The sequence below is a fragment of the Rhinoraja longicauda genome, chromosome 1 (assembly GCF_053455715.1).
Source record: "Rhinoraja longicauda isolate Sanriku21f chromosome 1, sRhiLon1.1, whole genome shotgun sequence".
NCBI lineage: Eukaryota > Metazoa > Chordata > Chondrichthyes > Rajiformes > Arhynchobatidae > Rhinoraja > Rhinoraja longicauda.
In genome coordinates, this window is record NC_135953.1 from 87,191,625 (window position 1) to 87,214,286 (window position 22,662).

Genomic DNA, 22,662 nt, shown 5'->3' on the forward strand with positions numbered 1-22,662 from the left:
TATTCAGACAACTGAAGATAGAAACCTGTTTAAACTGACACTTAATTCAGCCCTTCAGTTAACCATGTTGATGGTCACTTTTTAATTTAGAATGTTGTTTGGGATCTGGGGATCAGTTTGACTGCAAGGTTTGACTCCAGTCAGAATTTTCAATGAGAGAGAGGTGAAATCTGTACCAGATTTCATATCTTATCCTAATTCAGACCAATGTGGCCCAACCACAGAGCTGAGAAAATGCAGCATAGATGGCAGGTGATTGTGAGTTAACTTTCTTTTCAATCAACTTCTAAATTAGTCCGGTTGTCTGTGAATGCCAGTGAAGAATCTACACTTTAAAGAGGGAGCACTATTGATGAGGATGACCTACCGACTGCCAAGACAGCACTTGTACTTGAATTGGACCCACTGGCTCTTTGGCACTAACTCCACAAGAGCAAATGAAGGTAACTTATTTTCAGAAATTCTATTTGACAGAATTTTAAATAGAACACAAGGTACAACAATACATGGATGGTATAAGTAAAACCCAAAATTAAAACAAAACAAAACAAACTGCAAATAGTTAGGAGGTCAGACACCAGCTACAAAGGGAAACAGAGTTAAAGCTGCCATGCTAAATCATAATGTAGAGCACTGAGAACATGCACAACTTTATCTACTCATATTGGCAGTATGGTCATGACCCTTTCGTCTAACTGGTCCATTCCAAGGATAATTCTTCACTCCAGCCTCCTAATGTCCTGAATTGAGGCATCTACAGTGCATTCAGAAAGTATTCAGACCCCTTCACTTTTTCCACATTTTGCTACGTTACAGCCTTATTTTAAAATGGATTATTATTTTTTTTTTATCATCAATCTACACACAATACCCAATAATAAAAAAGCAAAAACAGGTGTTCAGAAATTTTTGCAAAGTAATTAAAAATAACTGAAATATCACATTTACATAAGTATTCAGACCCTTTGCTATATGACACTCAAAATTGAGCTTAGGTTCATCCTGTTTCCATTGATTATCCTTGAGATGTTTCTACAACTTGACTGGAGTCCACCAGTGGTAAATTAAATTGATTGGACATGATTTGGAAAGGCACACACCTGTCTATATGAGGTCCCACATTTGACAGTGCATGTCAGAGCAAAAACCAAACCTCAGAATGGGGCAGAGGTTCACCTTCCAACAGGACAACGACCCTAAGAACACAGCCAAGACAATGCAGGAGTGGCTTCATGACAAGTCTGTGAATGTCCTTGAGAGGCCCAGCCAGAGCCCGGATTTGAACCCGATCAAACATCTCTGGAGGGACCTGAAAATCGCTGTGCATCGACGCTCCCTATCTAACCTGAGAGAGCTTGAGAGGATCTGCAGAGAAGAATGGGAGAAATTACCCAAATACAGGTGTGCCAAGCTTGTAGTGTCATACCCAAGAAGACTTGAGGCTGTAATCGCTACCAAAGGTGCTTCAACAAAGTACTGAGCAAAGGGTCTGAATACTTATGTAAATTTGATATTTCAGTTATTTATTTTTAATTACTTTGCAAAAATTTCTAAACATCTGTTTTTGCTTTTTTATTATGGGGTATTGTGTGTAGATTGATGATAAAAAAAGATGAATTTAATCCATCTTAAAATAAGGCTGTAATGTAGCAAAAATGTGGAAAAAGTGAAGGGGTCTGAATACTTTCTGAATGCACTGTATCAACTGCAAAGTACAGAAGTGAGGAGCACAACATGGCGAAGGTGAGAAAGTACTGGAAGACCTATGTTAACATCTCCCTCTATCCTGCCCTCGTGATCAAGTCTCCAGGCATTTCAAACACTAAGGGCCAGGTGATCTTCATGTCTGGGCCTGCAGCTAGTACTTCTAGCATTGGCACATTTATTTGAATGGTCCAGCAAACAAGTGTGTAGAAAGGTACTGGTTTATACTACAGATAGGCACAAAGTGCTGGATTAATCAGCGGGTCAGGCAGCATTTCTGGTGGCACGGTGTCGCAGCGATAGAGTTGCTGCCTTACAGCGAATGCAGCGCCGGAGACTCGGGTTCGATCCTGACTACGGGCGCCGTCTGTACGGAGTTTGTACGTTCTCCCTGTGACCTGAGTGGGTTTTCTCCGAGATCTTCGGTTTCCTCCCACACTCCAAAGACGTACAGGTACGTAGGTTAATTGGCTGGGCAAATGTAAAAAAAAATTGTCCCTGGTGTGTGTAGGATAGTGTTAATGTGCGGGGATCGCTGGGAGGCGCGGACCCGGTTGGCCGAAGGGCCTGTTTCCGCGCTGTATCTCTAAATCTAAAAATCGAAAGAATAAGGATGGGTGACGTTTCGAGTCTGAAGAAGGGTCCTGACCCAAAACATTACCCATCCTTTTTCTCCAGAGATGCTGCCTGATCCACTGAGTTATTTCAGCATTTTGTGTCTATCTTATCTAAAAGGAAGTCTGAGTGGACTTTATATTTAGTTTTTTAACGTCAATATATATCAATGTTTAAAAAAAAATTAATTAAAGGTTGTTTCGTGTGCTACTAAATAAGTTATAATCTTGACTATTATATTTTCTTCCAAGTAATTACAAAATAATCAAAACTCAAGATTTTTCCAACGATTTCCGTAGACCTGTGAAAAACAGTGGAAAGGTCTCAGAGCCCATGCTGGCAGGACTTGCTGCACTTCTTCCAATGAGAGTCTGAATCGTTAACTCTGTTTCTCTCTTTAAAGATGCTGCTTAACCTGCTGAGTATCTCCAACATTTTCTGTATTATCCTCAGGATATCCAGCATTTGTTATTACTTTAATTTTCAGATCCATTCTGCTGCATATTCCCAACTCCACATTCTCTGTCCTTATTCATAAAATTATTATACTTCATTGTAGCAGATTTTTATTCTTAAAATAGAGGATTCGTACCGGAAGGAATGTCAGTTCTTCTGTAAAGTTTCTCTTTCGGCTGAGAGACCACCAGGGTGACATCTTCAGGGGCATTTTGTAAAATTTCCACTGCTGCAATGTGTGCAACACCTTCTAAGTTGATTCCATTTACAGATATCAAACGATCACCTGTATACAGCAAAAACATAATTGTCATTTAACAAAATTGCCAATTTCACAAAAAATGTTGGTGCTCTTTCAAAAAATAATAAAGTAGCCTTAAAACATTTATTACATTTATTCCAATATTTTAACATATGGTCAATGTTGCATTTTATTAAAATACCAAATGGAATATTTAAATAAAAGCCCCAATGCAATGGACCACAACAAACTTGTGACGTTTTGAAGATGTTTACATTACAAAATGTTTCAACAAACTGGCCAATTGGTTTAAAATATCAATTAATAAAAACTTTAAATGAACACCACAAACTATAATAAATACCAAATGATATCAAGTGTTGTTCCAAAATAAAACACTAATGGACACACCTTGATGATTACTTGCTGTAAAGATCAGAAGCTGCAGTGTGATTGGCCAACCAGCTGAGGCATTGCCCATCTTTGTTGGGAATACAATTGGAGATTGGAGAAATACTTTTAAACATACAAAAGAAAATGGACTTTATCAGCTGAGGCCACAGATCCACCCTGGGCTCCCATTTCCTACTTAGCTACCAGATTGAAGTGCTTTGTGCTGAGGAAATCTCAACATTGATGGCTCCTCTTCCTGTTCCCTTTAATAACATGACTTAGAGACTCATTGCTTGACAATTCATGCACTCAACAGATAGGCTGGAGGTGCAATGCTGGAGAAATCAAGAATATTTAACACCTTCTATCCTACTTACCATGCACAACAAATGTGATACAGTACCTGGGTTCAGCTGCCGGTCGAGTTCCGCTGGGCCTCCTGGCAAGATGGTGGTGACAAAAAAACCCGTGTCCAGCTTTCCTGTCTTTGATCCGCCAACAATCTGAAAACCTATTTTTATGCAATAGTTTGAATAGTTGTACTATTAGATGGTTTATGATTCTTGATCTTTTGCCCATTGCTTTGTAACAACTTATCATGATTTGTAACATACTGATGCTAAGCATCTCAATTTAAATTCACTTTTTCACCCAATGTCGTTTTATGTCTTTGTTATTATTTAGTCAAAGCAGCAATAAAAACATTGTTTTGGCTTTTACCGTACAGAAAGCTTTTACATATTTGTCTTTGATCTTTACATTAAAATCATTGATGCTAAAATTATTTCAACAGCTACATATCATTATTTCACCCATTGATTAATCAACCAAACACACCGAGTCAACATACCCAAACCATGTTTTACATCCTTCTTCAGCTTTATACATCTAAGCTCCCTTTCTGGTGAAGGCAAAGTACTAAATTTCTGATGAAGAGTACCTGTCAAACATGAATAGTTCAAAAGTTAGGCAATATGATCAATAATTAGATAAATTACCATATGGAAAAAGTCAACTTTTAAAAAAAGGAAATACGATTGATTTCATCGTTGAAAATAGAATTTAAAATAGTTTGATTTACACATCTCAAACCTTTTGTCTGTGCACTGGAAAATGTTTAAATTACTGTGCCAATCTGCCAAGTACACTCTTGACAATAATTATGATACCCCACCTCCACCAACCAACTATAACCATCTTCAATTTCTTTTAAGCACCCAATAATTAGAATTAAAAACTATTTAAAAAATACAGTCGCTTCTCCTTATAAAGCTGATTAATACACCATAGTCTCAACATACGTAGAAATAGCAATTTAGGGAGTGTGAAAAACAATTGTACAGAAATCAAATAATAGGGCACACAACAATTCAAACGGATAATTAAAAGGGTTACAACTCTAATTAATGCTCAAACTTTTGATTAGAAACAAAAAAAAGCTGCCCAAAATGCATCCTTCTAGAAACAAAATAATGGTTAGTTATGGATTTGCTTTTGCTTATTTGTATTTTAAAGAGCCCAATTAAACAATAATCAAATAAAATGTTATAGATGTTGCTATGCTTTATACAATCATTAGAATATTAATGTTTAAATTTGAGTCTATTACTCCTTTATTTGTATTTTAAAGGCTGTTCGTGTATACACACCAATTATGCATTCCTATAACAATTGTGTCAATTATACATAAATTCATCCCAAGAAACGCTGTTTGTTTTATATTGCACAAGTTTTCAGTTTCTTAAGATGCATGAAAAGCATTCATCAAAATCTAATAATGGCCAATTATCATGGATTGTTCTACATTCACGCCAAGACATAAAACCATGAAGCCACTTGGGCATTGTAAACTGAGTTTGCTCTGTTGCCTACCATTGGTCGACAAGGCAGCAGGGTCTGATGGGATCTCAAAACTGTATATACTAATTCCTGATTAAAAAATATACAGTAATATGTATTCATAAATTTTAGAATGTTGAGTTATAAAATAAGAAATTTTAGATTTAATATTTCTTTCACAATATTTCAGGTAATTATTATGAACTTTGCTAAGAACTAAAGTATGCTAACCCCCTGACTATACCAATATTATAGGAGCTTAATTTTTTTATTGTTTTGAATTTGTTCCAGCATCAGCAAATCAAATACATCTTAGAAAAAGAAGAAAAAAATTGAGACTATTGTCCTTCTTTCAGAGTATTTAACTCCCCTTGAACTCTGATGCTCAATCAGCTCAAATTCAGCTGCCTTTGCATCACAATACTCTACAAATTATGGTAAACACAAAATGCTGGAGTAACTCAGCGGGACAGGCAGCATCTCTGGAGAGAAGGAATGGGTGACGTTTCGGGTCAAGACCCTTCTTCAGACTGATATCAGGGGTGTGGGCGGGACCATGATAGAATGTAGTCTGAGACAGTAAGACTGGTGGGAGAAATGGGAAGGGCAAGGGGATGGAGTTAGAGGGAAAGCAAGGGCTATTTGAAGTTAGAGAAGTCAATGTTCATACTGCTGGGGTGCAAGCTACCCAAGCGAAATATGAGGTGATGTTCCTCCAATTTGCGCTGGGCCTCACTCTGACAATGGAGGGCCAGGACAGAAAGGTCAGATTGGGAATGGGAACGGGAGTTAAAGTGCTAAACCAACATCTGCAGTTCTTTCCTACTCTATAAATTAATGTAGCATGTAACAGAACACTACAGCTGTGGTACAAAAGTACCTTGGGCAAATATGCCATCCAATTTAAGGTACAGTAAAGTTTGAACATAATTAACCAAAGAAAGAATCAAATAATTACTTCACCATTACAGCTGAGATGGATTAAGGCGCATAGTCTGCAGATTTATCATAGTTGTTCTCTTACTTGTATTATTTAAAGACAATGTGCAAACGTATAAAGAGATTTGTCTTCATGACAAAAATAATTTACTCAGAAGTGAATAGAATCTTCATGCATTCTAACCATTTCTGTTTTACTTGAAGACAGTAAAGTACAGCAAATGCAAACTTAACTCATTGAAATAAAGAATGCTTTGGGCAACATTGTTATTTTGCCACAAACCACACCTGATAATTGCTGGATATTTAACAACTGTCCCACAGCCTTGACTTCTGTCAAGGCAGTCACTGGTATTCTGGGGCAAAGCCTCTGTGTTACATCACCTAAGGCCTCATCGCCTTTCAGACTCAACATAGGTAATATGTATTAATATATGCTAAAATGTTATAATGTTATAAAAAGCTAAGAAATGTTAGAATTAGTATTTTTTGCAGAATATTTCAAGTAATCATACCCATTTAGTTTTTAATGAACTTTACTAAGCACTAAGGAATGCTAATCCCCACACTATACTGATATTACAGGACCTTAATTTTTAATGTTTTGGGTTTCTCCTGGCATCAGAAAATTAATTATATTATTAATAATAATATAATATGCACTAATTATATTAATTATATGTTAGAACAAAGCAAAGAATGAAGCTGAGTAGGTCCCAGATAGGTGTGTAGAGAGGAACTGCAGACACTGGTTTAAACCGAAGACAGACACAAAAAGGGTCTCAACGGGTCAGGCAGGGTCTCTACCTGAAATGTCACCTATTCCTTTTCTCCAGAGATGCTGCCTGATCCACTGAGTTACTCCAGCTTTTTGTGCCTGTTTTAGGTCCCAGATAAGTGCAGGTGTGCATAGATTGTGGGCTGACAGACCAGGTCAGACATGAACTGGCCCATCACACAATCTGTGTGCATCAAGTAGTTTATTATTAAGCATTGACCTGCTGTGGAATAAACCATTATTATCCCTAGTTAAGTTATTAATGATACAATAATACTTCAGACTGGTAGTCACCAGAGCTTTCTATTTAAAAGAAAATTTAAAAGTTATGAAAATCTTAAATAATGCAGAAAATGCAGGAACAGCTGGTTAAGCAGCATCAGTGAAGAGAGACACAACATTAACATTTCGGGCCAATGAAATTTCATCAGAACTAGGGAAAGTCTTAAAGGAAACACGTTTTAAATTGTGGAGAACAGAGACAGGTGCAGTGATATATTGGTTAAATTACTGGTCCATTAGTCAGAGCCCTGGATGAATGACCTGAGGCATAAGTACAAATCACAACATGATAGTTGGGGAATTTAAATTCCAGTCATTAAATAAATACTAAATTTTACATCATTGTAACCATAAAACCAGTGGATTGTTGTTAACAGTCCATCTGGTTCACCAATGCCCTTCAGGTGAGGAAGGCTGTCATCCTTAACACATCTGGTAAGGAGCAATTGATTCTTGTCTCTCAGTTCAGGGCAATTAGGGATTGACAATAAATGTTAGCTTTTTGTGGCATGCCCACAATCCTGTGAATGAATGCGTAACAAGAGAACAATTTCTGTAACAGACACAAAATACTGGAGTAACTCAGTGGGACAGGATCTGCAGTTCCTTCCTACATATAATGCCTGTAACAGGGTGACCAGGAATGACTGTGTGATACAAGAGATGGTGATGCTGACTGAAAGAGAGGGAAGTCGAAAATAGGAGACAAGTGAACATAGCATCAAGTCAAGTCAAATTTATTTGTCACATACACATACACGATGTGCAGTGAAATGAAATGAGCATATCAGAAGAGGAGAGAGAAAAGTAAATTGAATCCTAGAAATGTGAGATTCATTGCTCGCAAGATTGATTATCTGAAATTGTTGAATTCAGTGTCCTTAAGTTTATAATGTGTCATGTCAGAAGATGTAATTCTTGCCTTGAGGTTCCATTGAGCTCCACCATAATAGGGCAAGAGGCCAAATGCAGAAAGGTCAGATCAGGAGTGGCCAATGGCACTGAGAATTAACATGAGAACTGTGAACTGAATAGATGTCAGTCCAAGCTCCTATCAACTAGTCTTTTACACTGACCCTACATTAACCATTTTTTCTCCACGTTCCCATCGGTCCTCCACATTCTTCCACCCAACCAGATAAGGAGCCAATTAACTTACCACCCCACATATTTTTGGGATGTGGGAAGGAACCAGAGCAACCATTGCAAATCCAAAGGCCATTAGAGATAGTGGGCAAATTCCACTCAGGCAGCAATGGAAGTTCAGGATTGAATGCAGGTCACTAGAGCTATAAGGCCACAGATCTACAAGCAGCACCATTGTGTTGCCCCATATGGAAATGGTATTTGCCGCTTAGAATGTGTATTAATACTGTTTGGACAATTTATTAATGAAGAAAAATTGACTGTACTCAGAAAAAAAAAAGAAATGAAGCGGGTAAAATTAGGATATGATCCTTAAACATAATCCCTTGAAGTTCACACTAGCTTTTATTGTGCATGTATAAACCCAATTGGTAATTCTGTCAAATATTTTGTTTCTGACCTATGGCATTTGCCTGATTAGAGTCTTCAGCAGATGATGAATCATGTGCACGAATTCTTCGGGCAGGGCTTCGGTGTAAGGCAGCCTGAGTCTTCTTTGGACAGATGATACTTGAACAAAATAATAAAAATGATAAAATGGAAGAGAAATGAATGACAGACATAAAAAAATTTAAAATTAAAAAATTAAATTAAACTATCTTTTACATACAACAGTCCCCATAACAGCTAGTCCCTGAATTAAATTAGATTGAGTAATAAAAGCAAACTACTTGTCACGTGACAAAGAAACACCAAAACATTTTAATTTAATACTTTTGGAGAAATCACTTATTAATTCATCTGCAAATTAAAAAAATATTGATCCCGTCTCTTTGTGATTTGAGCAAGAGGCAGCATGACAAATTGGTTTTTATTTAAATTTGACCATATCATTTACTTTAAAAATGAGGAAAATAATACACACTACTTTAATGACATGAATTTGTTTATAGATGTATTAATAACTAAGCAAATAAGGAAGAGCAGTATCCAACCTCAACAGCAGCATCCAGAGAATAAATGCTTATTAAAAAAAAATCTGATATTTTACATATTTTCATATGTTTCGGTTTCTGCTAAAACTAAAATAATCCCTGTTTTATTCCAGGATGGAAATTGTCCACCCTCTTATACATGTATAATTGCTAATTAAGCTTGTAGCATTGTCATTTTGTGACAAGCATAAACTCAAATATAAATACAAAATGATAAATTCCCTCTTCTTTTCAAAATTCTCTCTTCTTTTCTTCTAAACAACACCAGAGATTTGGATTGAACCTGGGTTGCCAGAACTGCTCTGCCACTGTATCATGCAATGGGCAGTCATCAGACATTCAAACCCGAGTGCATTTAGATTGTAGACACAAAATGCTGGAGTAACTCAGCGGGACAGGCAGCATCTGGAGATTGGGAAAGGGAGGGGGAGTTAAAGTGCTGAGCCACCGGGAGTTCAGGTAGGTTAAGGCGGACTGAACGGCGGTGTTCAGCTAAACGAACGCTGAGCCTGCGCTTGGTCTCACTGATGTATAAAAGGTGACACCTGGAACAGCCGATACAGAAAGAACTAGCGTAAATGGGTGATCAATGGTCAGTGTAAACACGTGATTGATGGTCAGTGTAAACGCAGTGGGTTTAAGGGCCTGTTTCCATGCTGTAACTGTCAATCAATCAACCAATTAATCAATCAATCCTAAACTTTAGCCATTTATTTAGTTGGTAAAGCAGGTTTGATTATCTGTTTCTAACACCACAAACCTATTTCTCATCTAGAGCCATCCCTCATGGAGAAACATACCTGCTCTTGATCAGCTGCTCACTTTCTGCCACAGACTCTGTGTCTGAGCGGTGAGGTGGATGTTTCATTTTGAGTTCAGTCGCCCCATCTAGCAACAGATGTGAAGGGTGAATGAGCTGACTGCTAAAAATGGGGGTGCTTCTTCGTTTTGAGTCAGAAACCTGACGAAGGTCATAGTGAGATTTACTGAGGATGGGAGGATATTGCTCCCATAATGTTCTGTACATCTTGTCTTTTGAGATGCTATGCAGGGGCTGGTTCAAGGCTGCCTCTGACCTGGACATGCGTTTCAGAAGTTCAGATCGTGTAAATTGTGACTGATCAGTTATTTTGCTGTATGCACTGACAGCAAGACTGGAACTACTATTCACTCTGCCCATGCTGAATAAACCTGCCGAGTCTCCATTGTAGTTCAGACTGTTGATAGATAAACTTTCTAAAGCAAAAAAGAGAGAAAAGTGAATTCAGTACACATACAATTTTTCACATCCCAATCTCTTCTGTAATGACATTACTAAATCTTTCCAGCTTCACACTATTCCCCATCTGTTCGTCATGAGAAAAGATAGCAGATATTCATGGCATTTTGATTTTATTTTACTCATTATGGGAAAGTCTTATTGTCCATGGTGATATTGAATGTTTAACGTTTTAGTTGGTAATGGTCCAATGGACCGAAGTCTTAAAGGATGTGTGCAGTCACCATCATTACATTTTGCAATATTACTCAGAGTAATCTAGAAAATTTTGAATAAAGCAAACTTATTTCTCAACTAATTTTGTAAATTGCAATCCTAATGGTCATCTTTGGATACCATCAATAGTTTAGCTACTGAATTTGTTACCTTTTGTGTCAAATTACTGAGTGTGCAAACATTGCTCTCAGAGCATATCTCAGCTAAACTCATAATATCACATTCACACTCATATTATTTCCAAAAAAGATGAATGTTTACAGATTCAAGTCTCTATATGTTGCTGTTAACGTATCCCTGGGGTAAAAAACGGAACAATCTAATCTGTTTGAGTATCTGTTTCAAGAATATATTAATCCAGGTGAAGATCACATTTACATTTCTGACAATCAACACCACAGTCTTTTCCAATGTACTTTGATGTATTTTTCCAAAAAGAATGTTAAAATCCTGAAGTACATAATACTCCACATTAAAGGGGTCTGCCTCATAATCAGTTGCATAATATTCGTGACAATCTTATTTAAAATAGAACTGGCATTAGGATATTAAATATGGAAATGGGAAATATTTTAATCATTTAAAAATGTTCTTTTCAATTTTTAAACACATGATTTTAAAAGTTAAGAAAGCACTAATATCCACACAATGCACAACAAAGCACATGAAATGAAACATTATTCCCTTATCATGCATCTATGCACTGTAAATGGATCGATTGTAATCATGTATTGTCCTTTGCTGACTGATTAGCACTCAACAAAAGCTTTTCACTATATCTCGGTACACGTGACAATAAACAATAAACTAAACAGATAGATATTTGCATCCGTACCAATTTCCTCCAGGTTCTGATTGTTCTTTCGTGCCCTCATCTGCAGCTGAAATTTGTGCTGGGATGAGACCAGATGCAACAGATATTGACAGGTCTTGCTGCTATCTGTCTGAAACAAATGTTTAATGCCATCCGAAGTATTCTGTAATGTAATCTTCTTTCTCTGCATAAATTAGGAAGACAATATTGATTTTGGAATGTAGCAGAAATTGATAGAGCATTACAGTTCTTGAACACGATGGAACTTTATTTGTGTTCTGATGCAAAAGATTCATCCAAAATGAAGTGAAATCACTATCAACACTGCATAGCTTTATTTAATTATAACTTAATATGTAACTTTAATGAATAAACTTAAATCAGTTAAAATTGCTCTATTCTTTATGCATCAAAGGACAAATGATAATTCCTGCTTCTAAATCAATTCAAGTCACATTGAGAAAACTATTTGTTTTTAAATGTCTGAAATACTACTGGAAAAATATACCAAATGGTAAATAAGAGAAATCTGTAGATAAGTCAATTGGTATTTCTGAGTACTGTGTACCAGAATGGGTGGGGGGGGGGGGGGGGGGGGGGTGTTTGTGAGTTACAGCTGTTCTTTCACCTCTGAAATAAAGCTGATCCAAAACTGATCAACTGCTTTTAAAAAGTTCATTAAAATATTTTCAGCATCAATATCTCTCAGAACACTATGAGCATGTTATATGAGTAAACAAAATATGTATGAGATGCAAGAAACTGCAGATGATAGAATCTAGAGCACAAAACCCTCAAATTATTGGATAAACAGCAGGTCAGACAGCACCTGGGGTGGCAGAAGGATAGCTGAAGTTTTGGGTCAAGAACTTGTCCGGAATAATAAACCAGCCATAGCTACTCTAAATGATACATCAAAACTAGAATACACTTACGTTGAAAGAGATTTTTTTTGTATCTCTCCATGGAAATCGAAGGACTTCTGTTCTGACCCCATTTTGTAACATATAAACAATTACACCCTTTGAACAAATGCCTAGATTAATTCCAGTATGCGATTTCTTTTCTGGTAAAACCCAATGGAACAGCACTCCATATTCAGGCAGTTTCTGGCATACCTGAAAGTCAAGAAGAAATTAAAGAAAATATGTCATAGATACATAAGCACACATCCAGAGTGACTCAAAAAGCAACATACACCACAATTTCCGATGTCAAACATATAAGCTATGGAGCTCTAATGAAAATGTCTTTATGGAGCTGAACCAAAATATTATTGGCCTGTGGTAGCATTGGCCCAAGCGCATGAATATGTTCTGCAGTGTTCTGCAGCTGCGGCTCACCGGCAGTCTCTCCGGTTTTTTTTTTGGTGTTTTTTTGTCATTGTTGATGTTAAATGTACGTTTTGTTTTATTTTTAATTCTGTGTATGTAGGGGGGTGGTGGGGGGGTTGGGGGAAACCTTTTTTTAAATCTCCTCCTCAACGGAGATGCGACCTTTACCGTGTCGTATCTCCGTTCGCGCTACGGCCTAACATCGTGGAGTCGGCGGCCTCCAGCTGGGATCGACCTTGAAGACTCCGGTCGCAGGGCCTGGACTTACCATCTCGGAGGCTTCGGCCGTGGGCCCTGCAGACCGCAACATCGGGAGTTCGCAGGTCCCTGGCTGGCGACCGGCTTTTGGGAGCTCCAGCCGTAGCAGCTTCGACCGCCCCGAAGCACGAGGCACGATCAACCCGCCCGCAGGCCCTTCATCACCCTGCGTGGCCTGGCCGCAGCACTTTACATCGCCCGGTGGGGGCTCAGGACTCTCATCGCCCTGCGTGGCTCGGCCGCGGCATTTTCCATCGCCCGGTGGGGGCTCAGGACTTTCTTCGGCCTGCTCGGCTCGACCCTGGGACTTTCCATCGCCCGGTGGGGGCTTCAAGGGGTTGGGAGCCTCGATCGCCTCGTGGCGCCACGGGAGAAGAACGAGGAGGAGATAAGACTTTGCCTTCCATCACAGTGAGGGTATGCCTAGAGCAATCACTGTGATGGCTGTTTTGTGTAAAAAATTGTATCTGTGTGTCTTGTGTTCTTTAATGTCTACTGCTGGACCCTGACGTGAGAGGACGCTGGCGTTGATTATTCGCCGCTTTTCCGTCAGGATAGTTTGTCTGTTTGTCTGTTTGTTTCTATGTTAATTGTATTTGTAAAGCGCTTTGTGCATGTGTTAAGGCGCTATATAAAATAAATATATTATTATTATTATTATTAATATTATATCTAATTGCAGTATTATGGTGGATATCTAGGATTTTTAAATACATTTTTTAAGCACTTTGTCAGGTTCAAGAATGTCTTGCTTCTGCTGTAGTTCTGTGGATTTTAAGGAGACTGTTGTGCCTTGTGGGTAGCTATTCTTTACTTTGAGATGATTACTGTGGGTAATCCATCTCTCCGGCATGCACCAAGGAGAGCAGGAATCATCTCAGCAAACCATAAGGCTGATGCTATGTTGGTCTTAGAAACTTTTCTTCAGACAGCTGATTGGCATTCTGGTGCACCTGTGGCACTAGACAGGTATATTTTTGATTAATGCGGGTGTCAGAGGTTATGGGGAGAAGGCAGGAGAATGGGGTTAGGAGGGAGAGACGGATCAGCCATGATTGAATGGCGGAATAGACTTGATGCGCCGAATGGCCTAATTCTACTCCTATCACTTATGATTAGTAAAGTTCACCATTAATGTCTGCCTTCCTAATGCATGGCTCCCAAGGAATGAGAAGTAACCTTGGTTAATATGGATCTTGTGTTGGAATTTGATTGTTGGGATTGGTGTTGTCCGGTGGGGTGGGTTAGAGAATGACCTTACATAATCATTTAAAAGATAGCTATCACAAAGATACCAATACAAAAGGAAACAAGTAATGCACATGCCTCAAGAATCCATTCCTAATAATTTTCACCAAATTGCTGTGCAACATGTATTTTCATTTATATGTGTGGTTTACTGCTCTGACTATAACTCTAAACATTATAACAAGCTGAACATTTCAATGAATAGGTAGTAATGAAGTGCAATTCTCTGCAAATGTGCATCTCAAATACTTAATTTATTTATTTATTTATTTGATTGTATTTACTTATTATTAAGTGGCATTAAGTTTTTTGAGCAGCTCGTGGTACTAATTGTGGTACTATTCTTAATCCAGGCATTTCTAATGTTAGAAAGGAATAAAGCATCTAGGAATTATTTTGTAATATTGCTCATTACCCAAATCGCATTAGCCGGAGAACAGCACACACAAAAAAATGTTTTTCTTTATTATTCAACATCAAAAAGCGAACATTAAACACTTCAAATTCAACTTCAGAACACTTCAAAATCACTTTCTCATATCCGCACATTTGCAGATAAAGTTCAGAATCTGGAAACTCCCGGTTTGTTTAAAATGTACCAGATTTATAGATACTACTGGTTCAGTCTAACATAGTTAGTGATAAGTAAATCAGAAAGATTCATAATTATTTCTAGCCCTTCACTCTAAGAAAGTATTGCTGCAGCGGCAAACTAACCAGTATTATACTGGCATGAAAGAGTAAAATAATATTTTTGTCTGCCTTACACCTTGAACACTCTAATACATGTGTTTAACAACTTTATCGACAAGCAAAATACACCTTATACCAATAAAAGTAATAATTTGATTTTATTAAAGTAAAAAAAAAAAAAACCTGAACAAAATGTTCTCCCCTTGTGCTTTATATTATCAGCACATCCTCATATTCACAATTATTAGGAGCAGAATTAGGCCATTCGGCCCATTCAATCATGGCTGAACTATCTTTCCCTCTCAACCCTAGTCGCCTGTCTTCTCCCCATAACCCCTGACACCCGTACTAATCAAGAATCTGTCAATCTCTGCCTTAAAAGTATCCATTGACTTGGCCTCTACAGCCTTCTGTGGCAATGAATTCCACAGATTCACTCATGAAAAAGTTAAAGATTATTGCACAATCTAGTTGAAATGGTCCAAATTTTAGGGGCGAATGACTCAACCATTCAATTCTTACTCTAATCATGATTTTAAAAAAATGTAACTCTCCCCTCCAATCCTTCCTCACGATTTCTATGTTAAAATGGATCACCTTGAGAAACTCAAGCTCAGATTCAGTTTCAGTGGCACCACAATATGTGATGTGTAATTTAGGCAGCTCTTCCTTCAGGTAAGACTGATTCAAGGTCTCGACCACTCCAACTGGTACATAATGCTCCAGCCGGAAATAAGTTCTCCCATGAACCTGAAACAGAAATGAAACAAATTAAGTACTTTCCAGATAAGATGTAGTTTAGGACAATATATTTTTGGAGGCGAGGATCAGATACAATTTCTTACTCAATTGAATTTTGGTTTTCAAACTTTTCTCCAGATTATATTATATTATACTTTTCCTCTCTCATCAGGTAACAGGTGTAGAAGTGTAAAACACACACCTTCAGATTCTGGGACAATTTCTTCCCAACTGTTATCAGGCAACTGAACCATCCTACCATAACAAGAGAGCAGTCCTGAGCAAGCCCATTGAAGACTTGGACTATCTTTAATTAGACTTTACCTTGTACTAAACATTATGGCTCGATTGTAATCATGAATTGTCCTTCCGCTGACTGGTTAGCACACCACAAAAGCTTTTCACTGTACCTCGGTACACGTGACAATAAACTAAACTATACTAATACACTCGCAGGGATACTCTCTCTAAAATTACAAAAGACAATGCCAATTACTGAAACAACACTGCACAGCAAAATAAATAAGAAAACCAGGCTAACAAAAACACTGAAATGCAATCAGCAGATCAGGCAGCATCTGTGAAAAGACAGATATGAAGCAATTTATTTTAAATGTACCAGTTCAAATCTGTAGAGCCAGGAGTTAGGAGTAAGCACAGATTGATTAGTAGGACTAGATGTTACAATTCCTAAGGTTTGCACTACAATTGACTGGTGTTGTTCTTGGGGGTGACCACTAGGTGATGTTGCTACCATTCAGACACATCTTCAGTTGTGTAAATTAAAAGAGAAAATGGTTCAAGGGGCAGAATGAATCTGAAAACTTATTTACAAAATCACAGAGCAGTAAATGGATCTATACCTCGGGTTGGTAGTCCCCAAATTCAGACTGAAGAGCCAGTGATGCAAGAAGCATAGCTGTTTCATTGTTGCAATGCAGCCTCTCCTCCAATATATCCCTTCGCAACTGCAAATAGTACTGATGTCTGGTCAGTGTGTGCCTTCATTAAAAAAAAAGAGAACGACAATGTGCCATGCATCTTGAAACTAGAAATTAATAATGTTAATTCAATATATTTTGCTTTTGTTCCTCGTTTCACAATTAAGAGCAGCAGGATTTAGAAGATATATATTTTTTATCAGGGACACTGGTTCTGCAACTCTGTCCGAGAGGATGAAAATGCAATATCTCTCATTTGATAGCTGCAAGAGATCTGCAAAAAGCTAATTTAGGCAGTCTTCAATTTTATCCCGACCAATGCACAAAGCACTTAGAATTAAGAGGCACAAAATAGTAGATAACTATCCTAGTCTCAGATATGGTCACAGAGACTCAATGACCATAATGAATAGATGGTTCAATGAGATGGAATGTTGCCCTTTCATTCCAGAGCCTAACTTCATCCCAGACACATGGGATGTAAGACTGGCTCTCCATTGATTTAAAGGTCTCAATTGAAATTGACTTAGTCATTCTTAAACTATGTCCTATTAGATGACATTTTACAGACAAAAATTATTCATTCAGTGGCTTCAAATAGGGAGAACACAGGGAGTGATGGTGCGATACACTGAAAAAATGTGAAATAAAATCTAAAAATACTGGAAATATTCAGCAGGTCAGGCAGCATCTGTGGAAAGAGAAACAGTCATCATTTCAGATTGAAAATTCCTCATCAGAACTGGAAAAGGTAGTTTTAAATCGCAGATATGGTGGTGGAAGGGATGATTGGGACAAAGGGATTGTCTGTGTCAGGGTGAGGCTAGGTTTACCATGGGAATGAGCTGCCCAGTCAAAGCTAGTTAGAAGTTGATTATGTTTCTTTGTATTATATGTGGTTAATCACAGATTGCAGGAGCTGCCCTGAAGGTCAGGCAGTCCAACTGGTGCGAGACAAACTAAGCCAACATCATAGATGGATGACGTACAGCAGAAATAGCTGGTCTGATATGGACAGAGATAGAAAATGATCTAAAATTGCAAAATTCAGGATTTATTCCGGACAGCTGCAAGATAATGCGAGATGGGATGTTATTCAAGCTTGCACTGGACCTTGTTTTAACTGTGCTCTAAGCCAGAGAAAGATAGTTTGGAGTGGGTGTGGGATGGCCAGCTACTGGGAGCATTGGGCTAATTCTGTGAAATTAATACTGATCACCAAGTGATCACCCAAACTCCATTTGATTTCTTTGATGGGGAGAGACAGCATTGTGAACGCTGAAAGCAGTATTCTGCTTTGGAAGAAGTGCAAGTTAATGTTGCTTCACCTGCAAACAACATTTGGGTCCCTGATGGTGGGAAGGATGGAACTGAGAGGATAGGTGTTGCATCTCCTGTAGTTTGAAAAAATATAATATGCTCTAATACTTTGCTGAGAGGGGAGCAGGGTAAAGAAAGTGTACCATGAGTGTACCAAAAATAGGAAAGCATTTAATTTTTTCCCTTAACACCCCTACATCTAGATGAGATCAGACAACAATTGTTTTTAAAGGTACAGAGACTAAATAGCATGATTTCATTTTTTGGGAGGGTATGATCTGGTGGATAATGGTGGAATTGGATTGCTTTGTTACAAGCTATAATGCATCCAGTTTCTGGAACGTTGATTCCTTTTGAAGGCATTTAGACCTATAGATTGTTGGTGTTACTCTAATTTCAGTGAACAGCAGGGGGTGCAAGGAACTCAGGATCACTGACAGAATATCGCAGAAGTGCTGCAGTCTCTCCGTACGGGGGATTTGGGAAGGGTTGGAGAGAAGGTACACTGTGCTTACTTGAGCCTCCTCATTTTAGTTATTTTTTAAACTGATATTCAGATATATATATATAGTACCATATACTAGAAAACAATCAATATCTGAAGACCAATAGTCAAAATACAGTGACGAAAAAAAATCACAATGTCAAAAATTCAAAGGTTTATATTTCTTCATAAAAAATAAATACCGAGACCTTGCATTTGGAAAAAATAAGGTTTGCCTTAATTGACAAACCAGATCTATTTTAAAAAATATGGTCTCCATTTATTGAATTTTTAAAAATGTAAATGGGTTTGTCACAAAACTAAAATTTAAAACTAAAGTTAAAACTTGAGTTTAAGGTTGGATGTACAACTATACTCATTAACTCCCGGATCTATCCCCATAATCTTTATGTTAGTAATTCTCTTTTTTCTTTGCTCTCTCTCTATTAGTTTATAGTCTTTTTTTCCAGCCTCTTTCCATCTTTATTTTTTCTTTAAAAATTTAAAAACTGAACTCTATAACCAGTTTGTCATTTATTATTATTTGTACATATGCTTTAAAAAATTAAAAATTAAAAAAAAGAAGAAAAAAAAAAGATACACTAAAAAATAAATACCAATAAATAAAGAGTGTAGATAACCTTAATTGAGGCGAGGCTGGGAAAGTTAGAGGGAGGTATGTTTGTACTCATGTATGGTATGATTTGCCTGGAATACACACAAAAGCATTTCACTGCATCTCAGTACATGTGACAGTAATAAACCAATGCCAATATCAGGTTGGATTGAGAACGATTACAAATCCAACCATTTCTGAAAGTAACTAATTATGGCAAGCATTGAATAACTTTTAGGTATGATAAACTGAATGGTTCTTGTGCAATTACTTTTTGAGGGTTATTTTTAATATTAACTGCACTGAACAGTTCCAGATAATAGCTGGTTGCAACTTATTCCACCCCTATGGTTTTTAGTTTATTGACCAATTGCTCTAAATTTGTTTCTTCCAATTTCCCTCACAAATGTGTTGCTCATTTCGTTTATATTTGCGTTCTTAATTTGGTCAACCTAAAGAGTTTCCTGATGTTACAGTCGAGCCTTCCCATGGTGAATGGGAAGTACTTACTGGATTAGGTCCATATCATCTACAAAGAATTTTATTCGCAGGAAAAGGTTGAAATTTATTGCAATTCTGTTCCTTTTCTTCGCATCTTTCCATCCTTCTGGTGCCACTTTGGACAATTTAGAGTCAAGATCAACAAAAAAGAATTCATTCCCTACAAAACAATGAAAAAAATATTTAGTTCATATATTTAAAGTTATTTTATGTATTTTATATTGTATTCTTAAAAGGTTTGCAAGCACTCCTAATGCCATTCTTCATTATATTGCAAACTGACTAAGAGCAATCCCATTGACACCTCTCTCCTATGTCCTTCCTTCACCCTGCTAATTCTTTCCATTCAGATACCTACCAGCACCTTTTGAATGCTATAATTGAAATTGTCTCCACACATTTGGAGTGTAATTGGTGACAAAGGCACATAATTGTATAAGATACTAGAATTATGCTCTAAGTCAGACACCGAATGAAATTGCATGTTGCAATATCTGAGAGTACACTCGTGAAAGCAGGCTGATTCTCATTACCAATGAACAGTTTTTAGATGGGGAAGAAGTGAAGCCCAACTCCCATGATAAATGCATTGATCGCTACCACAAAAGGCTGGAATCAAACTAGAAAATCCTTCCTATTTAATGGAGATAAGGTATTATTGGAGGTATTATGGTTTATCAAGTTAAAGCATGAGTGAGGAAGAGTGATTCACACAGTAGAAGTATTTGTACACTTCGTTGTGGCAAGATCGTAAATGTAAATGGACAGGTTCAAATATGTTAAAAATGATCAGTTGTCCCTTATCCCATGATGCTAATTTATAACTATTTCAAAAATGAAACAAACATTTTCAATCAGACATCCCCACTTAAAGAAGTTTAAAGTTTAAAGAACTTAAAGTTTAAAGAAACATTTCCACCATCGTAAAATACCTAGAAGAAAAATGTCACAGTCAGGCAAACCTGAACATTTGCCTTTTTATTAAGAATTGGTACTTCAGGTTTGCTCCCAATTATTTTTCCACTCACTCATACTATCAATATAGACTAATGATATGCTCGGCACAAAGGAAGCAACATCCTGAAAGACCCAATATTTCTTCATAAACTTGCTGCTTAATTAAAAAAATGAATTGCACAGAGTCATACAGTGTGGAAACAGGCCCTTCGGCCCAACTTGCCCAAACCGACCAACATTTCCCATCTAAACTAGTCCCATCTGTCTGCGTTTGGCCCATATTCCTCTAAATCTGTCCTATCTGTGTACCTGTCCAAATGTTTCTTAAATGTTGCGATACTACTGGCCTCAACTACCTCCCCCGGCAGCTTGTTCCATATACCCACCACTCTGTGTGAAAAAGTTACCCCTCAAGTTCCTATTAAATCTTTCCCTCCTCACCTAATCCTACATTCCCTGTTTCTTGATTCCCCTACTCTAGGCAAGAAACTCTTTGCATCTACCCGATCTATTCCTCTCATGATTTTGCACACTCATTGTACATCTCATTCAAAAATTAGCTTCACCAACAGAGTTTTGTAACAAGGCCTAGCAATTACACAAGCCTACTCAATGTGAGTTATATACAGAAATAGGTATGTGTGAGGCACTGAAGAGTCCAATAATGCACTAGGTAACAGGAAACAATTCACAAGGAGTTAATTAAACAAAATGTCAAGAATTGTGCAAACTTATTTTGATACAAAACAGGAGAGCCTTTGTACAAATTACTGTTATATAATAAATACTCAAAAGCAATTTAATTTCTCCTGTGACAATAAGAAAGAACCACAAGAGTCAAGAACCAAGCAGAACGCCACTTTGATCTTAATGTGGTTTGGTACTGAGTTGTGGATGTAGCCCAGTCCATCACATAAATCTTCTTTCACCCCCATCAACACCATCTGTATTCTAAGCTGCCTCAGAAAAGAAGCCAACATAATCAAACACCTGGTCATTCCATCTTCTTCCATCTCCCATCGGACAGAAGATGCAACTTCTTGAAAGCATATACCACCAGATGTATACTACTTCCCTGCTGTGATCTGGCTCTAAATGGACCTAACGTAGACACAAAAAGCTGGAGTAACTCAGCGGGACAGGCAGCGGAGTGGCCCATGGGGGGCTGGAGTAGAGATACGGGTTGGTGGCAGCAGCATCAGTGGCCCCGGGGAGACATTGCAGGTCGGTGACAACGTCGGCCCCAGGGAGGCGGTGAGAGTCGGCGGCCACGGCAGGTTCGGTAGTCTGGGCCTGGGTTCGGCCGGGAAGGCGGTGAAGGTCTGAGGCGCGGTGGATGTTGGTGCTGCTCCTCATGGTGGCAATCTCGGCCTCGTGGTGTTGGGGCAGGTGGCGCAGTCCACCAGTGGAGCCACGGGCCTGCAGGCGGTCATGTCGAGGAGCGTCAGTGGAGGGAGGCGGGCAAGCTTGTGATCCTTGGTAGAGTCCAGGTTGGGAGGAAGCATTTGTTGAGGGCATGGATCTGGCGTTGGATGAAGTACAGTTGGGGTCCATTGCAGGTCTGGGTGAGTGAGGCCTGGATTTGCGGGAGAGTTAGAGCAAGGCCCTACTAGTGTCGGTGCAGCTCAGCCAGTGCAGAGCGCAGGGCACGGAAGGAGAACTGATGCGAAAAGCGGCAGTTCTGTCGGTACCTGTAATCCGGGTTGGGTCCGAACTAGGATGTCTGGAACCAGAGCTGGAATCCCCAAGGTAGAAGATGGAGGCGCAGGCAAGCACCGAGAAAACACACGTGGCTGTGGTAGTGAGTCTGGGTTAAAACGTGGTCATAGAATCGGAGAGCAGGAGGAATCACAGAGGGGGAGCAGCGAGAGAGGATGTTGCAGAACTCTCGTCGGAGAGAGGAAAACTTCTTCAAAGTAGACATACCTTGAG

General features: G+C 38.3%; 1 protein-coding gene across 1 annotated transcript in view; it reads right to left on the bottom strand.

The window, feature by feature from the left end:
- Positions 1 to 22,662, bottom strand: part of ptpn13 (protein tyrosine phosphatase non-receptor type 13) — a 211,947-nt gene that overhangs the window by 87,098 nt on the left and 102,187 nt on the right. Inside the window, exons 13-22 of the mRNA XM_078401914.1 lie at positions 19,783 to 19,933; positions 16,775 to 16,913; positions 15,768 to 15,920; positions 12,573 to 12,755; positions 11,659 to 11,821; positions 10,129 to 10,564; positions 8,794 to 8,903; positions 4,260 to 4,349; positions 3,813 to 3,920; positions 2,912 to 3,061 (exon numbers count right to left, since the gene is read on the bottom strand). Coding sequence (XP_078258040.1) covers positions 2,912 to 3,061; positions 3,813 to 3,920; positions 4,260 to 4,349; positions 8,794 to 8,903; positions 10,129 to 10,564; positions 11,659 to 11,821; positions 12,573 to 12,755; positions 15,768 to 15,920; positions 16,775 to 16,913; positions 19,783 to 19,933 — 1,683 coding nt within the window. The remainder of the gene's footprint in view (positions 1 to 2,911; positions 3,062 to 3,812; positions 3,921 to 4,259; positions 4,350 to 8,793; positions 8,904 to 10,128; positions 10,565 to 11,658; positions 11,822 to 12,572; positions 12,756 to 15,767; positions 15,921 to 16,774; positions 16,914 to 19,782; positions 19,934 to 22,662) is intronic.